This window comes from Dasypus novemcinctus, chromosome 12 (assembly GCF_030445035.2).
Source record: "Dasypus novemcinctus isolate mDasNov1 chromosome 12, mDasNov1.1.hap2, whole genome shotgun sequence".
Taxonomy (NCBI): domain Eukaryota; kingdom Metazoa; phylum Chordata; class Mammalia; order Cingulata; family Dasypodidae; genus Dasypus; species Dasypus novemcinctus.
Window position 1 is genome coordinate 54,588,070 of NC_080684.1, and position 22,367 is coordinate 54,610,436.

A 22,367-nucleotide genomic window follows, 5' to 3' on the forward strand; every position below is an offset into this window, starting at 1 on the left:
AGATGCAACATAGGGTGGAAATTAAGAACATGGGCTCTGAAGCCAGGCTGCCAAGGTTTTAATTATTCAAAAGGATTTAAAGACACATATGGGGTTATTGGGAGGGGATTTGTATATCAATTTTCCACTACTAGCAGAAATGGACTTTTTGAGGTTGCCATTATGAAAATAATTTGTCCTAGAAAAATGTTATCTAAAATATATTATTTCACCTATATTTTTTAAGTAAACAACTACAATTCTGCTTATAGTTCTAGTGTCCCCTCTTACTCCTTTACTCTTATTTTCCTTCTACCCCCTTCTCCCCTTTTCCCTCTTCTTCTCCCACCCTTCCTCCTCTTTTCCCTTCTGGTTCCCTGGATTCATACTCTTGGTAAATGGAGTACAATTCATTCAACTTAGTAGCATCGTCTATGGGTGGCTTTCTTATCTTTACTATTTAATTAATTTCCAAGTCCTGTCCATTTATACCTCTTACCTGGACTACTACAATAGTCTTTGAATCTGTCTTTCTGCCTCTATTCTCTTCACATTTAAAGCAGTGATTCTTCAACCCTTAATGGACATTAGGGCGGTTTCAAGAGTAAGTATGCCTTGGCCTGCCTTAGAACAATAATTCAGACTCTCTGGGAGTGGAATGCAGGCATCAGTATTTTTTAAAACGCTTCCCAGGTGACTCAAATGTGCAGCAATATTGGAGGAACTCTCCATTCTAACTCATTCTCAAGCTGTGGTCCCCAGAGCAGCAGTGCCAACTTTTCCTGGGAACTAATTAGAAATGCAAAATTCTTAGGTCCCCACTTAATCCTCCTGAATCAGAAACTCTGGGCATAGGGACCAGAAATCTGTGTTTTAACAAGCCCTTTGGGTGATTCTGATGTATGCTCAAATTCTAGAATCTCTGCTTTGTAACAGGAGTCTCCTTTTTTTGTTGTTGATTGTACATGACTGTAGTAAATTTTTTTTAGCAAATTAATTCCACTTATTTAATTTTGAAAGAGTACATATAGTACTTTCATTAGCTAAATTTCAAGGTACAATATAAGTTCAGAGAAAAGAACTGTTGTTAATCAGAGTATATGTTAAGTTCATAGTGGAAATATTATTATTGCTAATTTTGAGTTTTACTTAATTTTTTTGTAATATATAATTATGTATTTGTTTTCACCTTGTAATGCAACAGATGAATATAGTCTAGGGGTTGGGGATCTAAGCCAGACTACCAAAATTTGGATCTCATCTCTGCCAACACTAAACTGGCTTGTGAAATTTACTTAATTTCTCTATGCCTCAATTTCTTCATCTGTGAAACAGAAGTGCTAATAATGCCTGTCTTGTAGAATTATTAGGATTAACCGAGTTAATACACATAAAGTACTTCAGAAGTACTTGGTCGGCATAGTATGTGCTCCACAAACCTTAGTTATTCTTACTAAGAATCAGCTTTGCCTTTTTCTTTTTGATTTTTGGTGAATTTGCATTATTTGTATTAGCTTCAATCTATTCTTTTTTTCAGGGATCTTTCAGATCTACCTATTTATTTTGTGAGGGTTGGTGTAATTAATCTAGACAATATAATTCATGTTATTCATTTTATTGGACACTTACGTAATGCACGGATTGTAATCCCTTGAAAGTGAACTAATAAGCAAGGCCATGCGCAGCGTCATGCGCGCAAGGAGTGCCGTGCCACGCAAGGGTGTCCCCCGCGTGGGGGAGCCCCACACGCAAGGAGTGCGCCCGTGAGGAAAGCCGCCCAGCGTGAAAAGAAAGAGCAGCCTGCCCAGGAATGGCGCCGCCCACACTTCCCATGCCCCTGACGACAACAGAAGCTGACAAAGAAACAAGACGCAGCAAAATAGACACCAAGAACAGACAACCAGGAGAGGGGGGGAAATTAAATAAATAAATAAATAAATCTTTAAAAAAAAAAAAAAAATAAGCAAGGCAGTGCTGTCAAGAAGTTTCTGGAATTCCTGCTCACTCTCCCAAATCTTTGATACATGCACCAAAGGAGGTGTCATTATTAGCCCTTAGATGAATATTGGAAAAGCTTAATCTCTTTGTTAATATATCAGATATAATTAAATCTAAATGAACGTTCTAATTTACTTGCTTACCTTAATGGAGGGCCATGAGCAACCCTGGAGGAGCGCATCCCACCATAGAAGATTTGGTCTGGCCGGTGCTTCTCAAAATTTAAGGTACATATGAATTGCTTGTGAAAAATGAAGGTTCTGATTCTGTAGGTCTGGAGCTGGGTCTGAGATTTAGTATTTCTAACAAATTCCCAAGAGATGCTGATGTTGCTGACTAACGAGACTAACGTATGAAAGAGTTGTCTCCCTAAACACAAATTGTTCATGGTCCTCCACTACTTAAAGAAAACACAAAGCTATGCAAGATACTTCAGTATGTATTTGCTTCCTTCCTAACTTTCCTCCTGCCCTTTCCTTTCACGTTTCTTGTTTCAGAATTCTGAGAACTCTTCCTGATTCACTGAACACGTTGTTCTTTCACACTTGTCTTTAAAGAGTCAATAAGACAGGATAGGAAGGTGGGAAGGGAAAAGGGAGAGAAGACCATTTATTTAATCAGTATCTCAATGTCAAGGGTGATCTCAAACTTAAAAACTCAATGTCTTTGGTGTTTGCATGTTTAATGTCATTTGTGACGTTGTCAAATGCCAGATTTTTAAAAATAGTTTCAGTATAAAATTTTTAAAAACTCCTTTGGGCATATATTTGCCTTTGTAAAAAATACCATATGTACTATAAAAAGTTGACATATCTGTGTAATATGATAATTAAAAAACTGTGTTTTGACTAAAAAAATCTCTGTACAGTTTTCAAGTATTTAATAGTAGTAAACTTTAAAATAGTTTCATAAATCAAAGTTGAACAATTTGAAAATTTTTTTTTTTGTCTAGGCAAGTATAGAGAATTGGGTTATTTAATATATTTGGGTTATTTAATATATATAATATATTTTATAAGATTATCTTATGTAGGCATGAAAATACCATTTTGTACTCTTCAATATTATGAATTGAGTGCCACATCACTGTAATAGATGTATTTATGTTTTCAGTAGCAACAGAAGTGTTGAGGCCAGAGATTATATCGAATCTGAGAAGATACCTAGTAGTCAAAACTTGATGAAACTTTAGGAACTCAGGAGGCCAGTAATAAAACAAGCTGAGATGTTAGAAGAGTTGTCAAAAGTAAAATTTAGAGGTATTGTATTTCTATAGCTAACTTGGAGTTTTACATATGATCTTTGAAAAGTGCTGCTTGCCTTTAATATCAATTTGAATTCTTTGGGCCAAAACCCACATATGTGGCTTTGTCATCCATTTACCTAAAGTTGCATAGGACCAGAAACAGTAATCTATTCCAAGCATAATTTTAGAATTATAGACTCAGAATTTTAGATGCAAAAGTTTAACTAATTTAAATCCTATATATATAAAGGATATATAAATATACACACACACGTACATGTGCACACACACATATATACACATATATGTACACACAGTATAAATGATACACACACACACACTCATATACATATATTGGAAAAAAATATATATCATGTTGAGACCCGGAGAGGTAGACACGAGTTCCTTGAGGTAGTTAGTTCTTAGAATATCCCAAACACCTTGAAACATTCCCTGCCTGTCCTTTTGACCTGCCCAGACTGTACTGGCCACCAGGCCATAAAGGCACTGTCCTCCATCCAGGGCTTGAATATCCCAAATATTACTGTAACACATGAACAGATGCTTTAGTACTCTTGGACCTCAGCGTTTTATTAATAGCATAGCACTCCACATTGTGTTTATTTTAGAATACTGACTTTCACTTCAATGGCTATTCAAAAAGTTTCCAAGTACAGGCATACCTTGTTTTATTATGCTTTACATTGCTGAATTTCACAGATATTGTGTTTTTTACAAATTAAAGGTTTGTGGCAACACTGTGTTGAGCAAGTCTATTGGCACCATTTTTCCAAAGCACATGCTCACTTTGGGTCTCTGTGTCATCTTTTAGTAGTTCTTGTAATGTTCCACACTTTTTCATTATTTTATCTGTTATGGTATCTGTGATCAATGATCTTTGCAAGTTTTGGGGTGCTACAAGATAGTATATGTTTTCTGACTGCTTCACTGACCAGCCATCCCCCCAGGTCTCTCCCTGTCCTTGGGCCTCCTTAGTCTCTGACGTTCAACAATATTGAAATTAGGCCAGTTCATAAATAACCCCCTAGAATGGCTTCTTAATTGTTCAAGTGAAAGGCAGAGTCACACATCTCTCACTTTAAACCAAAAGCTAGAAATGATTGAGCTTAGTGAGGAAGTCATGTCGAAAGCCAAAACAGACTGAAACCTAGGCCCCTTGGACCAAACAGGTAGCCAAGTTGTGAATGGAAAGGAAAGGTTCTTGAAGGAAATTGAAAGTGCTACTCCATCGAGAATACACCAATGATAAGAAATCAAAACATCCTTATTGCTGACATAGAGAAAGTTTTAATAGTCTGGCTAGAAGATCAAACCAGTCACAACATTCCCATTAAGCCAAAACTTAATCCAGAGTAAGGCTGAAGAGGTAAGGAAGCTGCAGAAGAAAAGTCTGAAGCTAGCAGAAGTTGGTTCACAAGGTTTAAGGAAGGAAGTCATCTCCATAACCTGAAAGTACAAGGTGAAGCAGCAAGTTCTGATGTAGAAGCTATAGCAAGTTATCCAGAAGATCTAGCTAAGATAATTGATGTAGGTGGCTACACTAAACAACAGATATTCAGTGTAGATGAAACAACCTTATATTGGAAGAAGATGCTATCTAGAACTTTCATAGCTGGAGAAGAAAAGTCAATAGCTGGCTTTAAAGCATAAAAAGACAGGCTGACTCACTTGTTAGGGGCTAATGTGGCTGGTGGCTTTAAGTGGAAGCTAATGCTCATTTACCATTCTGAAAATCCTAGGGCCCTTAAGAATAACTCTAAATCTACTCTCCTGTGCTCTATAAATGGAACAACAAAGCCTGGATGACAGTACATCTGTTTACAACATGGTTTACTGAATATTTTAAGCCCACCGTTGAGACTGCTCAGAAAAAAGATTCCTTTCAAAATATTACCAGTCACTGAAAATGCACTTGGTCACCCAAGAGCTATAATGGACATGTACAAAGAGATTAATGTTGTTTTCACACCTGCTAACACAACATTCATTCCACATCTCATTGATGAAGAAGTAATTTTGACTTTCAAGTCTTGTTATTGAAGAAACACATTTTGTAAGGCTATAGCTGCTATAGATGGTGATTCCTCTCATGTGTCTGGGAAAAGTAAATTGAAAACTTTCTGGAAATAATTAACAATTCTAGATGCCTTTAAGAATATTTGTGATTCATGGGAGAAGGCCAAAATATCAAAATTAACAAGAGTTCGGAAGACATTGATTCCAGGTGTCATGGATGACGCTGAGGGGTTCAAGACTTCAGTGGAGGAAGTAACTACAGATGTGGTAGAAGTAGCATGAGAATTAGAATTAGCAGTGAAACCTGAAGGTGTCGCTGAATTGCTGCAATCTCATGATAAAATTCTAATCGATGGGGAATGGTTTCTTATGGATGAGCAAAGAAGGTGGTTTCTTGAGATGGAATCTCTACTCCTGGTAAAGATGCTGTGAACATTATTGAAAGGACAACAACAGATTTACAATATTATATAAACTTAGTTGATTTAGGTTTAAGAAAATTAACTCCAATTTCAAAAGAAGTTCTGTAAAATGCTATCAAGCAGCATCTCATGCTACAGAGAAGTCTTTCATTAAAGGAAGTGTCAATTGATGTGTCAGACTTATTTTAAGAAATTGCCACAGTCACCTCAACCTTCAGCAACCACCACTCTACCTTGGTCAGACAACAACCATCAACATCGAGGCAAGAACCTCCACCACCAAAAGATTTTGACTTGCTGAAGGCTAAGGTGATGGTTGGCATTTTTTTTTTTTTTTAGCAATAAAGTATTTTTAATTAAGATGTGCACACTGGTTTTTAGGTATAATGTTATTGCATATTTAGGTGACAATGTAATGTAAACATAACTTTTATATACACTGGAAATATCTTGTGACTTGCTTTATTTTGATGGTCTGGAATTTAACCTGCAGTATCTCTGAGGTATGCCTATACACTAGTAAGAGATTTGCATAGTGTAGTAGAAGGACAAAAAGAAACAGAAATGATAAGAAGAAAGGTGTTACCATTTTCTTCATGGTAGTCTCAGTGCTGCAACTGTACATGATCAGTTATGGGTTGTTTTGAGCTATAGAACTCTCATGCTCTATTAACTGTGGTGTTAGGAAAATTGCCAGGGGCCATTTCCTGTTCCCTGAGTATTTACATTAGGAGCAACATTTTTATGATGGGCACACACACACACAAAAATTTCCCTTTCCTCAGCATTTCCCCATTAGGCATACAAATGTTTTCCTTCCTATAAAATACACTTAGGAGAATAACTTAGTGATGCACATTAGATACTGGAGCTTGGAGAGGTAAAGGTTTCAGTTCAATCTCTAGCTCATTATTAGTTCTCTCTGTATTTCATTTCTTGATATAATGTAAATTGAACTGGGGAATATTTGGAACACTAGTAATGGGTTTTGAAAAAAACATTGAATAGAAGCTCTCAGAAACTCTTTTGTGGAAAAATCTGGAAAAGGCGGTTTCTTTATACTTGTAAGAAGATATTTATAACAAAGCATCAGGTACCTTCAATAATGAAAGACATTGTTCCTACTTTGATCAATACCTTTCAACTGATACATAATTCAACCTGAATGGTTCACGACATTCATTTTTCTTCACTGCATTTGGTGACTTGAAGCATTTTAAATGGTAAATTTATGGGTTTGGGTTATGAAAAGATAGTCTTTTGTAACATGCATGTCAAGGACTAAATTGATAAGGTTCTATTTTAATGCCCTTATAGGCAAATTAGCTTTATGTTAGTGTCAAAACTTACTAATGTAATATAGTGTCTCTATGTTTTCTTTTTCTGTAATTGCACTATGTTTTTACTCTATTTTCTTCCTTTTTCTGTCTCCTTTCATTACCCCCAAAACTGAAATTTCTCTAGAGACCTTTACAATTCGAAGGGACTTCAGTATTTCCTGTTTATACCACTCACTCTCTGCAAATCCATCCACTGTTTAGGTATCAGTTAACATTAAGTAATACATTGTACTAGAACAAAAGGTGATTAAAAAAACTACAAGTAACTATTGGTGTCAGTGAATTTTTTTCTCACAGGCTTCAACAAGTATTTGATTTTGTTTGAAATTAATACTAGACAGTTTTAGGCTAAGAACCCACCACTGGTTCCCTTCAGTTATATGTTCCCATCTTTTTATTGAATATCGTGTATACTACAAGTACAGATGGTGCTAAGAGGAACTGACCTTAAGGCACAATGAATCTTTGTTTCCACTTTACTAAACATATATAAATAATTTATTTTAGAAGTAACCACTTTGTACTCAGATTGTTGGAAGTGTATGCGAATCTGGAAATAGTTTTTACTGACAACTCCAAAATTCAAGAACTGAGAATGCTCATTTATAAAAAGCACCATTTTTTATACTCTTTTCTGCTGGAAATGTATATTAGTCAATTAAAGAGTATCAAAGGGCCACCCAAACCTCTAAAATGACTCCTAGCTACTCAATACTTTTAAAACAAGAAAGACTCCTGAGTTCCTCCTATGGGACCGGCCAACTTTAGCAAAGGTCCCTCACTAAGTATCTGACAAATAAGTGCCCCTAAGGGAGTATTGTTTTTCTTTTCCTTCAGATGGTTGTGCTAATACATATGATTAGACTGTGTAAAAAATTTTGTAGTTCATTTTGAAAATCTATTAGAAACAGCAAGGAAAGATACACCAGTATTCTTGGAAAGCTTTAGTTCATATTTAACTACTTGAATGGATATTTTCTGTATTTTATAAATACCTAGAATATTCACAGAAACTGTTGACTCTTCCCTCCTTTTTGGAAAGCTCACTATTCTCAACTGATGGGGTGTTACACTGCCCTGGTTTTCTTCTGTCCTCTTATGACTGCGTATTCTTGGTATCCTTTTTGGGTCTTGCTCCTTTTGCTCCCTTCCTCTGCCTAGCTCTTACATCTCAGTGCTCTTCAGATATCTGTTTTAGCTCTCTTCTCTACTGAGCATTGTCTTCCATCGCTTATGTTTTGATGACTTCTTAAATCAAAACTCTCCCCAGTGCATCAGACTTCTATATTCAGTTTCTTACTAGGCATCTCTGGGTGTTTCAGAGGTAACACAAAATCAGCACGACCAAAACAGGGATTGTTAGTCTATTCTTCAGCCATATTGATCCAGCTTTTTTCTCCTGTATGTACTGTTTCCTCTTACTTGGCACATCCTACTTTCTTGGCCTGAAATACACTCTTCCTCCAGCTAAATCCTATTCATTCAGCAAATTTCAGAACTGACTTTCTCCAAGAAGCCTTCCCTGATTCTTAGGTCAAGGTGAGGAAAATCTTTTTTTATAGTAGTGGTAATGATGAAAATAATGATGATGAGGTTGATGATGATGATAGCTATGGAGGATGGTTATGAGAATGATAACTGTTTTAGTTTCTTTTTCTACTATAACAAATTACCACAAACTTATAGTCCTAGATGTCAGAAGCCTAAAATGGGTCTCCCTGGCCTAACATGAAGGTGCCAGCATCCCTTCATTCTTTTTCAGAGGCTCTAGGTGAGAATCCATTTTCTTGCTTTTTCCTGCTAGAGGTTGCCTATATTCCTTGGCTCGTGGACCCCTTACAGCTTCAAAGTCAGCAAAGACGGGTGTTTCTCATATCACATCATTCTGATACTGACTCCTCTTCTGCTTCCAACTTTTATGTAAAGGGTGCTTGAGATTACACTGACCCATCTTGGATAATCTCAACCTCTGTCATGTAAAATAACATCTACACGGATTCTAGGAATTGGAATGTGGACATTTTGAAAAGGTTGAGGAGGGGGAGGCATTATTCTACTTACCACAATAGCTAGCCATTATTAAGAACGGGCTTCTTACTACTTATTCTAATAAGTAGTAAGAGTAATGCTTACTGTGAAGAGTCTGAGATTTTATCTTAACCTATTTACAAGCTTAACAAGTAAGCCTGCCATAGTTTCATGGATGCTGGTAGGAGATATGAAACTCCTAGATTAAAGAGAAAATACTTTGTTTACCAGCAATAACAATAGCCAGAGTATCAGCGTTTTTTTGTTTTTGTTTTTGGTGCCAGTTCCCTAAACTGCAGGCCCCAAGGGCAACATATGGAAGGCCAGGTGGTACCTGCTCATGCATGTATTACATTATAGGTGAGGCACTCTGAGCCTCGGGGAATCGTATTCTTTTATCTCCTTTGCTCTGGAGAAGGCACTATCCCTATCTTCCCTATACAAACATTCTGAAAAAGATAGTCTGGAACAAAAAGCAGTCAGTGTCTGTGCTTGCCAGATAAAAAGGAATGTGAGATACCCTTGAGAACTGGGTTCCAACAATAGCCTTCACAGTAACTCTCTGAAGAAGTTGTTATGATAATCGTTTCTGTTTCTCAGGTGATGGAAATGAGGGACAGAGAGGATAAGTAACATGCCCCAGGTCAGTAGAAGTCAATTACCCAGGCTGCCTGGCTTCAAAGGCCATGTTCTTAACCTCTACTGTATCCTGCATCCACTAAGTACACTGTGTACTCGCTGAACCATATATATTATGCTGAACCATATACATTACACTGTAATTATCTTCATGTGTAGCTCTGATGTGAATGCTTTTTAACTTGCATGTACCCCCACTTAGAATTTAAGCTTTTTAAGGGTTTACAAAGACTCTACATTTATTGTTCAAAGTTTCTGTATTCAGTATCCAGATCAGTTTGGCCTATATTAGGTAACTGATAAATATTTTTGGAGTAAACAAAAATATGCTGCAAATGGAACCTTAATAGAGAGGCACTTTGACTTTCAGCCTTCATTCTCTTAGATAATAGCAAATGTTTGTTACCAAGCATTAGTCAACTTTGCCTGTCACCAACCAATGGACATAGGGCCATTTAGTGTGTTTGCTGTGTTTATGCCTAATCAAGTCCATTAAAGTAAAGACAGGCAAGCTTTGAAAGTGTTAGAAAGAAGAGGCACGTTATGATGATGGAAATTAAAGTAGAACTAATTTTAAAAATTAAAGAGTTAAGAAAATGACAAATGTTCCCTTTGGCATAGAAATTATTTTACAAGAAAAAGGAAATCAGGCAACATATGAAATGTGTCCCTTCTTGCAATTGAGAATAATCAGTAAGTGTCAAGAAGAGTGATTGCAGAAACTTAAAAAAATAATCTTTTGAGTGTGTGGCAGAAGGATCAGCAAACCATTACTGAATATTATGGCCTAATGATTATTCTGGAGAATGATAAAAGTTTGAGAACTTAAAAACTAAGCTTGTGAACAGGTGATACTGATGAAAATTCTGCTATAGACCAAAATGTGTAGATGAAACTAGCTTTATTTCAAGGAAAGATGCCCAAACAGAAAATCGATGGGAAGAAAAATGTGTTTGGATTTAAAACTTTGAAGGACTGATTCGCTCTTAAATTTGGGGGGAATGTATCCAGGTATAGCAAAGCTTGAACTTCTCTTTGTCAAATTTACCTAAAAACAACAATTCAGAACCTAACCTATTTGTGAGTTTAAAAAAAAATCAATACAAAATATGCATGTAAAAGGAAAAACTAGGATAATTGCTCTCATGTTATAAATATCTGTAAGGGTGACTTCTCTGACTTTTACCAGATTAATATTACAATTTTAAATGCAATTTATGTTTTTATCAGACACATATAGTAACCCTCAAAACAAGAAGTTTTATATTTTAATAAAAAATGTGCAAATGCATATGGAAGTATAATCTTGAACAAGTGCCAGTCATGACACAACCAAAAACCCCTTTTGTTTTTTCACCTGATATACCTTAAACATTTATTTAGCGCCACTAAATGATAATATGAGCATGCCCTATGATGTGTTTTTGGGCACATTCTTAGGAAAGTCGTATGTTGCTTTAAGTTATAAAATACAGTTTCAATTCAGAATTCAAATTGTCCAACCCAACATATTAACCAACGCTTGATTTTTGTTCAAAGACAAGATTCCTCCTCCTATCTCAAGCTAGGGGCTATGATTCACTCTATTCTCCAAGGTGGTTTTTAATTGGAAAGATCTAAAATATATGGTTTGTGCCTAGGGCATTTAGCTTTACTTGGAATATTTCATTTAATCTTCACAATAACCTGTGGAGCAGGTATCATTATTATCCTCATTTTATCAATGAGGAAATGGAAGCTGAGAGATTGAACTATTTGTTCAATATATGACAGCTAATAAGTGATAGAGCTGCATTTTCATCCCAGATCACATAGACTCCAAAACTTGTACCTTTAACCATTATGGCCATTTCCCTCTGCATAGCTGGTAAGATAACTTGGATTGTGATTGAGATGATGCTAGGGTATAGAATGGAAGTATCAAGGTTGAAATTTAAAGGGTGAAATGAGACACAAACCAGAAGAAGTAAGAATTATGTCAGTAGGCTGGGGATTTGAGAGCAGCATGAATTAGGGTGCAGGGCCAGGCAAACAGTTCAGAGGCTGTCTGTGAAGCTGGAGGGAGTGAATCTATGTGATACTTAGCATAGGAGTAGGGAGGTGAATTCAGGGAGCACTGAGGCACTTCACATGACATATTGAAACCATGGAACTGATGGGCAGAACTGGTATTCTGGGTTGTATTAAATGAACTTTCTGGATGGGTATTGGTAATGGTTATGCAGCTGTTGGCTTGCGATAGCAGGCAAAACTAGTTGTAAATATATTCAGCAATACTTGGCATTACTAAGCAAACTAATCATTGATTCAGTAATTATTCTTTTTCATTTTTTTATTATCTTTTTTTAAAGATACATAAATCACACAATATGTTACATTAAAAAATATAAGAGGTTCCCGTATACCCCACTCCCCACACCCCCGCCTCCTCCCACATCGACAACTTCCTTCAGAGTGTGGTGCAGTCATTGCATGTGATGAGTACATTTTGGAGCACTGCTACCCAGCATGGATTATAGTTTATGTAGTAGTTTACACTATTTTTTGAGTATCAGTCATGTGCCTGGCACGATATACTGGGAACTGGGCATAGAGTCATGGAACATAAAATTCAATAGGGTTGAAGTTTCAGCTGAAATGTCATTTCCTCAGAAATACTTTTCCTGGTCACTCAATCTAAAGTATCTTCCCTTCAGCCCTGTTACCTATTAACATATCCTTGTGTTATTTTCATGCTAGCCCCAATCACAACCTCACAGTTTCTTGTCTATTTATTGATCTATTTGTGTATTACTTGGTTCCTCATCACCATAAGCTGGTGTGTGAGTTCCATGAGAGCAGGGTCCTTGTTAATTTCCTTTTCTGCTGTATTTGTAGATCCTGGAAAGAGTAAATACTCAACAAATTTGGTCAAATGAATGATTGATTGAATGAATGAATGAATGAGTGAATGGCTCTAAAGTATTCCAAGAGAATCAGAGGGGCCCAATTACAAAGCCCTATGGAATTTTTCTTGTTCTGAGACCAAAATTTCTGTTATTAACTGATGGGAGAAATAGCTCTCCATATCCAAACTGGGTCCCTCAGTAATGCTTTATAAGGAAAGTGCCACATTGTCTGATCAGAATAGTGCCCTGGGAGCAGGTCTGTTTTCTGCGCAAGCAGAGCGGTTGGCTGCTGTAGGCATTGGGTTGATGGGAGTAATAATTCTTTCCTTGGCATTAAATTCCTGTCTTCCAGGACCTTCCTGCTGTTTTCAGAATCAAGGATGAAGTCTGGGGCATTGGGGTTCTGATTTTACCAGGGACTTTCTTACTAGTGTCAAAGTATTTGGATAAATAAATAGATAGCACTTATAAATCGATGGTTTGATAAGGTTTGATGTGGTCCTGGAAGGAAGAATTGGACTGGCAAAGCTGAGGGGGTGTCAGGACTCTAGGGATTCTGGCTTAGGCTAAAGAGAATGTGTCAGGGGAGAGCAGGACAAAAGGCAAGTATCTGAGGTCATCTGAGATGACCTGAAGTATCTGAGATAGTTGTGGGAACATGATCATGCAGCTGAAAGTATCAGCTGGAAGATACCTGATCATCTCATGCTGGAGCCAGGGTTTGGTTAAGCTCAAGACCAGAGCAAATATATCTTATTCTGGACTGAGAAATGATAGTGATCTGTGAGTTCAGAATCTGACTGTGGCAGAGGAAGTCTGATATTGCACGTGGTGTTTGCTGGTGGTTATTTAATAATGCCAAATATATTAGTTTGTATTTCTAGTTTAAGAGGTTGTGTCTCACATGCATAGTTATGTTAACACTGCCACTAGTGCTGGTGGCTGAATTTTGATTTGTGTATACTATTAGATTCTGTTTGGTGATTCTTCGGACCTTTCTACATGGCTTCTGTGTTCCTCAGCATAGTGGGATTTCTCTCATGGAGACTGGCTTTCCCAGAGTACAAAAGTAGAAACTGTAAGGCTTTCTTATGGTTTAAGCTAGATTAAATGGACGGCTCTACCCCGGAGGGACAGTTATCTGGGAGGCCTTTGAAATAACACTTGACCACCAAGTGTTTAGATACTTTCATCTAGAGGTCAAAGAGAGCTTTCTGAACGTGAGTGGTGACTTTTGGATGAGAACACTCAAATAAAACAAGTAATAGAGTAAGTAAAAATAAAAACAAACAAACAAACCAAAAACGGAAGCCACAGATAGAAATTCTGGAAACTTTGATTTTCAAAAGTCAGAAGATGAAAAGAAAGTAAAAAACAAAATAAAGAAAACAACAAGGACTAATCTAAGAAGTGGGAAAAAACATGGATACATGGATATCCCATTATCACAGGCAATAAATCAACAGTATGACAATTTTCAGTGCTATCAAAACAGTTGAGAACAGAGAAGTATCTGTGAGATTTGGTGTCCTTAATTAGTCAGAGCCTTTTCAATGCAGTGTTAAGGGTAGAAGGCAAATTGAAACGGGTTGAGGGCAAGTGGAAAGGGAACAAGTAGAAGGAGTCAATTTTTTGTAGTAATTTATCACGTTTGCTAGTATTATGTTAACATTTCCTATCTGCTTATAGCTTTTCAGACTAGTATTTAAAGGTTAGGAAGCAGATTACTATGCACAATTTTATCCAGTATTTTCTTTGAATTTCCAAGTAAATGAGATTCTAAATATTTGTGTTTTCTTACTAATGTTTTCATTACTAATGTTAAAAGAGTTATGGTTGCACATTTTAATGAATCTAGTTTCTTGACAAATTGATTTTGCAAAACTTAAATTTAATTCATTGGGTATAAATATCTTCTTGAAAATGAAGCAAAAGGATGTTTTAGTTATTGACTCAGGTGTTTTTTAAACAGATTTATTGCATTACAATGACATATAATAAACCACCCATATTTAAATTGTACAGTTTGGTAGATTTTGAACTAAGTGTACACCTGTGAAATGATCATTATAATGAAGATAGTGAACATATCCATCTTTTGTAATATCTACCCATCCTCATCCTCAGGCAACCACTGATTTTCTTTCTGTCACTATGGATTAGTTTGCATTTTCTAGAATTTCATATAAATGTAACCACAGAGTATATACTATTTTTAGTTTATAATTTTTTTTATTAGAAAAGTTGTAGGTTTACAAAAAATCATGCAAAAAATATACCCCCAGATACACACCCACTTTTAACACTTTGCATTAGTGAGGTAGCATTTTTAAAAATGAGGAAACAATATCATTATAATTGTACTATTAACTATAGTCTATAGTTTACATTGGATTTAACAGTTTGTGTTGTACAGTCCTATGTTTTTTCTAAAAATTATATTCTAGTAGCATCTATATCACCTAAAATTTCTCTTTTTAATCACATTCAGATATATAATTCAGTGGTGTTAATTACATTCACTATGTTGTACTACCATCACCACCATCCCTCACCAAAAATTTTCCATCATTCCAAATTCTGTACCAATTAAGAATTAACTTCCCAAAGTACACACTCTTTTTGTTTTTTTTCTCAGTGTAATCATTTTGACAGTTATGCATATTGTTGCAAGCATTAATAGTTCATTTCTTTATATTGTTGAGTAGAACTTCACTGTAGGGATCTACCACATTTTACTTATTCCCCTGTTGATGAACATTTGAGTTGTTTCCAGTTTGGGAGCTATTACAAATAAAACTGCTATGAAGATTTTGTATGCATCATCGTATGGGTATATTCTTGGTAGAGTTGTTCTTATATGGTCAAACTTTCATAGGAGATTCTTCAAGACATGAATGAGTAGAGTAGAGGCACAAACTATTAATACTTTGTCATAGCTTGAACAAAGTAAAAGTTTCTTCAGTGCTTTGCTAGCAGGTTATTATGTGTAGTGGCTTCACCTACACTTTACGGTTCAATCTCTCTCTCACCTTTTTTCTCTGCCATCCGCAGACATGGATCTCCCATGTGTCTAGTAAAGTCCATCTGTGTCTGGGAGTCTTCCCTCTACTCTAGGTACCTCTGTGTTCTTCTCCATCCCTCAATCACTTTACCTGAATCCTGACTCCATTTTAAAGGCTCTGGCAGGGTTGTTGCTTGGCCTTGTTACTCAGGTCTGCCTGTGTCCTCACATGTCTGGATACCAGGGTATTATCAGCATTTTGCTTTAGTCATCATTGCCTGGTATCTCTGCCACCAAGCTGTACTTGCTTATGCTGCTTGCCAGGGTTTTGCTGTCTGGTGTCTGCCTCCTAAGTGTACCTTCTTCTTTATCCCAAACTGCTAGACTTGGCTTTTGGCACATGTATCTGGAGTCTTCTCTCTGTACCGTTGAACCAATCCAAATCCTGTTATGAGGCCTGATGTGCTCACTTTGTTTTGGGAACCTGACTACTCTGTGTTCTTGGAGGACTGACTAATACAGAAGTGCCACTGCCTTGTAATAGGCTAAGTTCCGAAAGAGTGTTCTAAATCCACATGTTCCTATAAGCGAATGACATCAGCCATGTGGCTACTGTTGCCCTCTGTTGGTGGCAGGCAGAGTTGATGCATTGTTGTTATGTTGCCTATTTCATATTTAGGCAAGTTCTTATTTTAAAGCCTTAAGTAGAAGAATGTCTATTTGTTATGCACTTTCAGTTTGTGCCAATTGTCTGATTTGTGTATCTCTCCTTTATATGCTTTCAGACACACCGATCCTTTTTCTGTTTGTCCAACATATGAGGCTCATTCCCATTTCAGGGCTTTTGAACTTGCTTTTCTTGTCCTAGAACACACTTCCACAGATGTTTGAATAGCTAGCTTCTACCATCATTCAAATGTCAGCTGAAATGTGATTGTCTCATTGGGGTGGCCTTGACCATGCTACACTCACTCACCAGTCAAGCAATAGCTTACTCTATTATATTTTCTTTGTAGCACTTATCATTTGCTAAGTTTGTTTCATTCACTCACTACTTGTTAATTCACCTTCCTCCTATACACACCCACGTATGAATATAAGCACCATGACAGTAGGTCGCCTGAAGGGCAGAATAATGCCTCGTGCAAAAATGGTACTCAACGAATACTCGTTTATAAAAAAATGTATATGTATTACCTCCACCTGCCTGTTAAGATCCTATTTATATTTTGAAGTCAAACTCAAACCCTGACTCTTTTAAGTTCCTCCCCAACCAGCTTTGTTCTCTCTCCTTTTTTCTCTTAGTGCTTTTTAATCTTTACGTATGTGCCCTTATTTTCCTTCTTGCATTATAACTGACATGTCCCCATTCTTAGTCTAAAATCTAGTGGAAGATAGGGACCGTAGTTGACTTATTTTAATATATATTTTTGACTTAAGAACACAGCAAATGCTTAAAAGATATTTGTTGAAGTCATGAACAAATAAAAATCAACCATATCATAAGACTCTTGGTTGTAATATACTACAACCTTTTAGTCTCTTTCTTATAAGTATATTAATTATGTAAACAGTACAGAAAAGAATCAGTAAAATCATAACTAATACTCATGTGCCCATCACCCAGATTTAACAAAAGTTAACATTGAAGGATACATTTGAAATCCCTTGTGTGACTGTCCTTTATCCCTTTCCCCTCATTGTTTTCCCTGAAACAATCATAATCCTGAATTTGGAGTTTATTGTTTCCATATGTGTTTGTCTGTGTGTGTGTTTTAATCAGACTGTTTGCATGTGTAAGTATCCATTTACAACTTATGGTATTTGTCTTTGTTTGTTGGGGCTGCTATAACAAAGTACTACAGACTAGTTAGCTTAAACAACAGAAATCTATTATCTCATGGTTCTGGACACCAACATCAAGGTGCCAATATGGCCCTAATTCCTCCTAAAGCCATGCTTCCTTCCTCTTGGATTGTGGTGGGTGACCTGCAACCCACGGTGTTCCTCGGGTTGTGGAAGCATAACTCAGTCTCTACCTTTGTCACATGGTGCTCTCTTTCTCTCTCTCTCATTCTCTCTCTCTTTCAGTGTCCAAATTTCCTCTCCTTATTAGGATACCAGACATGTTGGATGAGGGTCCACCCCAACCCGGTTTGGCCTCATCTTGACTAATGACATCTTCAAAGATCCTATTTCCATATAAATTCACCGTTCCAGGATCAGGGCTTAGGGCTTGAACATGTCTTTTTGGGAGAAACAATTCAATCCTTAACAGTATTATTCTGCTTGTTTTTATATAGTTTATGGTATGGATCAGTTCACACCTTAGTTGTTTCCTCAGCATTTTCCTTTTCAGATTATCCATGCTGATGGATAGCTCTAGAACCTAGTGGTGAGACCATTTATTTCAATTGCTCTATAGTATTTCTTTATATGGCAGGCAACTTCGCAGTTACTTAGTCCATTATCCTGGTGAAAGGCATTTTGTTTTCTTTTTTCACTCTTACAAATGGTGCTGCAGTGAACATCCTTGTGTAGTATCCTTTGGCATCCATGGGAGTTACCCTAGGGTTTATATTGAGAAGTAGAACTTCTGGGGCAGAGACCATGAACAATATTGTGCTGTGATTAAGAGCAAAGGCTCTGGAACCAAGCCGCCTGGGTTTAAATCCCTAACCTGCCACTTGCTTGCTTTCCCAGGAAGCGGTGGGCACCAGGTATTTTCAGCCTCTTTTGATGAGTGTGAGTGCCCTGTCTCAACCCCTGGCATTAAGCAGTCAGCTTGGCTTAGGTCCCCTTGGCTCCATGAATCCTGCCAGAGCCAATTCCTGGCTGTCACCGCTCGTTTCGGGAGACAGAACCCAGCAGGCCTCTGACTTTACATGCAATCACCACTTCACATTTCTGTGCCCTTTCTTGTCCAGGGAGAGGTTGATTTTCGAGCCTGGAGGTGTTTTTAAGTTTTCTTTTCTAATATTTTATTTATCATTGCTGTATGTTTAAAGCAGAGGGAATACATCAAAGCAAGAACTTATTGTGTTACTTTAACCAGAAGTTGATAAGACCTCCATGACTCTTTAAAGTAAGCATAAATCTTAGAATCATTGAATCATAGATTTTTGGAGCTGGAAGGGATTTTTAAGATAATTAAGGCCAATAACCTTATATTGTAGGTGAGGGAATTGTGGTCTTAAGAAACAAAGTGATTTACCAATATCACATATTGAGTTAATGGTGGAGGCAGGGCCAAAACCCAAGCCTGTAGTTTTCCTCAGTAGTCCTTTTGCTACTATATACACTACTATATTTTTCTCTACAAGTTTTATTTACATATAATGTTTTTAAAAACAGAACTCAAAACTTAATTGGAATTTAAGTAATTAGAAAATGGCATATCACATTTTAAAACTGATTTAAAATGTTTCCTCTTAGAAAATATTGAGGTAAAAGTAAGAGTATAATTTTTACTGCATTGAGCTGAATGTGTTTTTATTAGAAGGCACAACGCCTTCCACTCTGTGGACTCTGCTGCATTTAGTTTCCTTGACTTTCTGAATCTTATTAGGATGGGCCCATCAATACTGGTGCCAATACTTTCAGCTACCTATAGCAGTGGGCCTGAAAATACACTGTGATGGATGGATATGACCAGCATTTATAGCGACAGCCTATATTTCTGCCGTCATGTAGAAATGGCAGGTAGTTTAATTTAGAAAAAAAAATACCAAGAAAGAGTAAACATTCCTTCTAATTAGGATTTCTGAATTTTTTTTTTTTCAGGTATGGATTTAGAATCCGGTATCTTTGTTAAAGTCTTTGGAACTGTTTTATTCTATTTCTAGATCTTTTAGCTGTGCCTAAGCATCCGTATGCTGCTATGGAGAATTGGGGACTAAGTATTTTTGTGGAACAAAGAATACTACTGGATCCCAGTGTTTCATCTATTTCTTATTTGCTGGATGTCACCATGGTCATTGTTCATGAAATATGTCACCAGGTATGAGAAAAAGAATCAGGTGTAAGTATAATGTGCAAACTATTGAGACTATAGAATGATTTCAGATACTTATATTAGGGGACTCAATTATCCTCCCAGTTAAATTTTAATTATATATAGTACTGAATATTTTTTTCTAGAAGATGTGTTATTTTGTTCTGGGATGACAGCACAAACAAAAATAAATACACTGATCATATTTAATAAACAACTGTCATTCAGTTTAGTTGAGGAGTGAGATGGCACTGCTACCCAGTAGCCTCTTTGGAGATCCTACCCAGTCACTATTCCTTGTCATCCTTGCTTTATTTTCTTTTGATTATTGGCGTGCATATATGGTAAGTGCAGTGAGGGCAAAGATTTATTGTATTGCTGCAAGATGAAGCTGAGTTCTGTGTATGTGTCAAAATTTGCTTTTGCTGAAATCAATTTGTTATTCCCCTTTTCCCATCACATAGACACTTAGGAAGTCTTTCACTTACTCAGCCATAGACTCTTTGTTCTCAAATGATTGATATTTTTTTCTTGGCATGTTTAAAAAATTCATATGTAAATTAACCTTGTAGTGAAGCTAAGATAAAATTAATTTCATTTTAATTTTCTGCTCTTTCTTACAATGAATGGACAGTATTACAGAGACTTTTTAACATGCTTATTTGAATCTAGATTTTTATTGGGAAAAAAAGGGAAAATAAATGTTCATGCTAGTAGAAAGCAATATTTCTCCTGGTTACCAATTATTATGTGTAGTTTTTAACTTAAAACAGCTGAAATATCGTAGTGAAACAATATGACTTGAATATTTTATAAACCCAAAACTTTTTAAAAAAGCTAGAAAAACTTAAGGAAGAATGATGTAGAAAATGCTGTTGATGAGGGAAGGTGAATTTCTAAATGCTAATCAATGAATACTGACTTAATGATAAATTGGTACAGACCATGACCATTTACTTAAATGTCAGCCTTTTACAGTGAGCCTGTGGTGGGGACATGTCTGCATGTGTCATGTTGGGCATGTGTTCCTGACCTCAGATACTTAAAGTTGTCCATTGCAGGGATCCACCAGGGTCCCTTTCTGGGCTAAAGAGTTCGGTTTTTCACGTAAACCTGCAATTCTTTTAGGCAAAAGCAGTTTCTTTTTCAAATGTTCCTATAAATGACATGTTAGAGGGATAGTTCTGTTGAAATAAAATCATACTGATAATATTGTAATTGTTTATAGAATTGGATTTCATTTGTTCCAGTTTCTGTTACTTCTTTGCTATAGGTTAGAGGTGCTACTTTGTGACCACTAGAGGCTTTTCTTATAATAGGATGAACTAGAAACTAGGAGAAATGCCTATAATAATCTCCATTGTCATTGCCAAACTACTTTCAATGTTACTCTTCTCCACATAATTACTGTGATAATTCTGAAGGCAGACTTTTAATTTAAAGGTGAAACATACAATGTTGATAAGGAACAAAAAATTTTTTTAAAAAAATTTCATGTTTTGTGATCATCAACAAATTCAGAGCTAGCTTGTTTATATTTCAATTAGAAATTCTCTTGGGCAAGTGATACTGAAACTCTCAGTTACAAACTTTTTACTGTCCTCCTAAAGCTGCACATGATTTGGTACTTGTCTGTCCCTCTGGGCTCCTTGCCACTCTCCCCCTGACCAACTACATTCCAGGCTCATAGGTCTTCCTGCTTTTTCTTAAGTTTCTCATTCCCACCTTAGTGCCGTGCACTAATGGTTACATTTGTCTGGAATCCTCTTGACCAAGGCTTTCTCATGGCTCCTTCATACTTATCATTAAAGTCTGAGTTCAGAGGTCCCCCTGCTTGGAGAGAACTTTCTGTCTTAAAATCTTAAGTGACTCTTCCAATCATAATCTATCACAATTTATTATGATTTGAAACTGTATTGTTCATTTACTTATTAATTTTTTATTGTCTATCTCACTTCAGTGTCCTGTCATCCCAATAAAATATCTGCTGACCACAAAGGGATATTATCTGACTTCTCATTGATTCCTACATCTTTAGGTTAGGTCCTGGCATGTAATGTATATTTTGAATAAATGAGAAAAAATTCCTTTAACCTTTTGCTGAACTGAACTAGGGTTTCAGAGTAATCCATCATAATCTAATCAAAGCACCAATTAAAATCATCATTACTTTTCATGAAGAGATTTTAGAGATTTTTTAATGGCCTGATCCCTCATTATCATAGGGTCATGGAGAGTCAGGTGTGGAGAACCTTAAAAGTCCTTAGTTCCAACAATCAACTGATGTCTTCTCTAAATTTCCTCTGCCAGTAGAAAGTGATGTTTCAGTTCCTCCTGTGATAGAACTATATGTGTTCACTGTCTCCTGAGGGAGTAATTTCCACCTTCAGCCATCTCATCTCAGTCTGTTAGCAGCAGACATCTACCAACTCTAACTTTCATCTGTTAGTTCAAGTTTGTTCCTTCTAGGGCCACAAGAAACAAGCCTTTTCCTCATCCACATAATAGGCCTTTGCATATTTGAAGATGGATCCATTTTTTATTTCTGCAAGTCTTTCTTCTCCAGGCTAAATATTCTTTTTGTGTTCCTTGATCATTTCTCTTATTCTTCTCTGAATGCATTTATAAAAAACTAGTGTAGCCAAAGTAGTAGAATGAATCAATACAGTCTTGCCACAACACATCTTAAAAAGGTCATGAAGCCAAGTGGGAAATGGATTCCAGTTATGATCATCTAAGTTTAATACATTTAATTTTAGATAAAATAATCCCACTATAGATTTAACTATTTC

The 22,367-nt window shown here is 36.5% G+C and overlaps 1 protein-coding gene across 3 annotated transcripts in view; it reads left to right on the forward strand.

The window, feature by feature from the left end:
• The window catches only part of TRHDE (thyrotropin releasing hormone degrading enzyme), a 391,431-nt gene that overhangs the window by 162,313 nt on the left and 206,751 nt on the right, over positions 1 to 22,367 (forward strand). For all 3 annotated transcript variants that reach the window (XM_058308434.2, XM_058308435.2, XM_058308436.2), the window contains exon 4: positions 19,427 to 19,581. In XM_058308434.2, the coding sequence (XP_058164417.1) occupies positions 19,427 to 19,581 (155 nt within the window). The remainder of the gene's footprint in view (positions 1 to 19,426; positions 19,582 to 22,367) is intronic.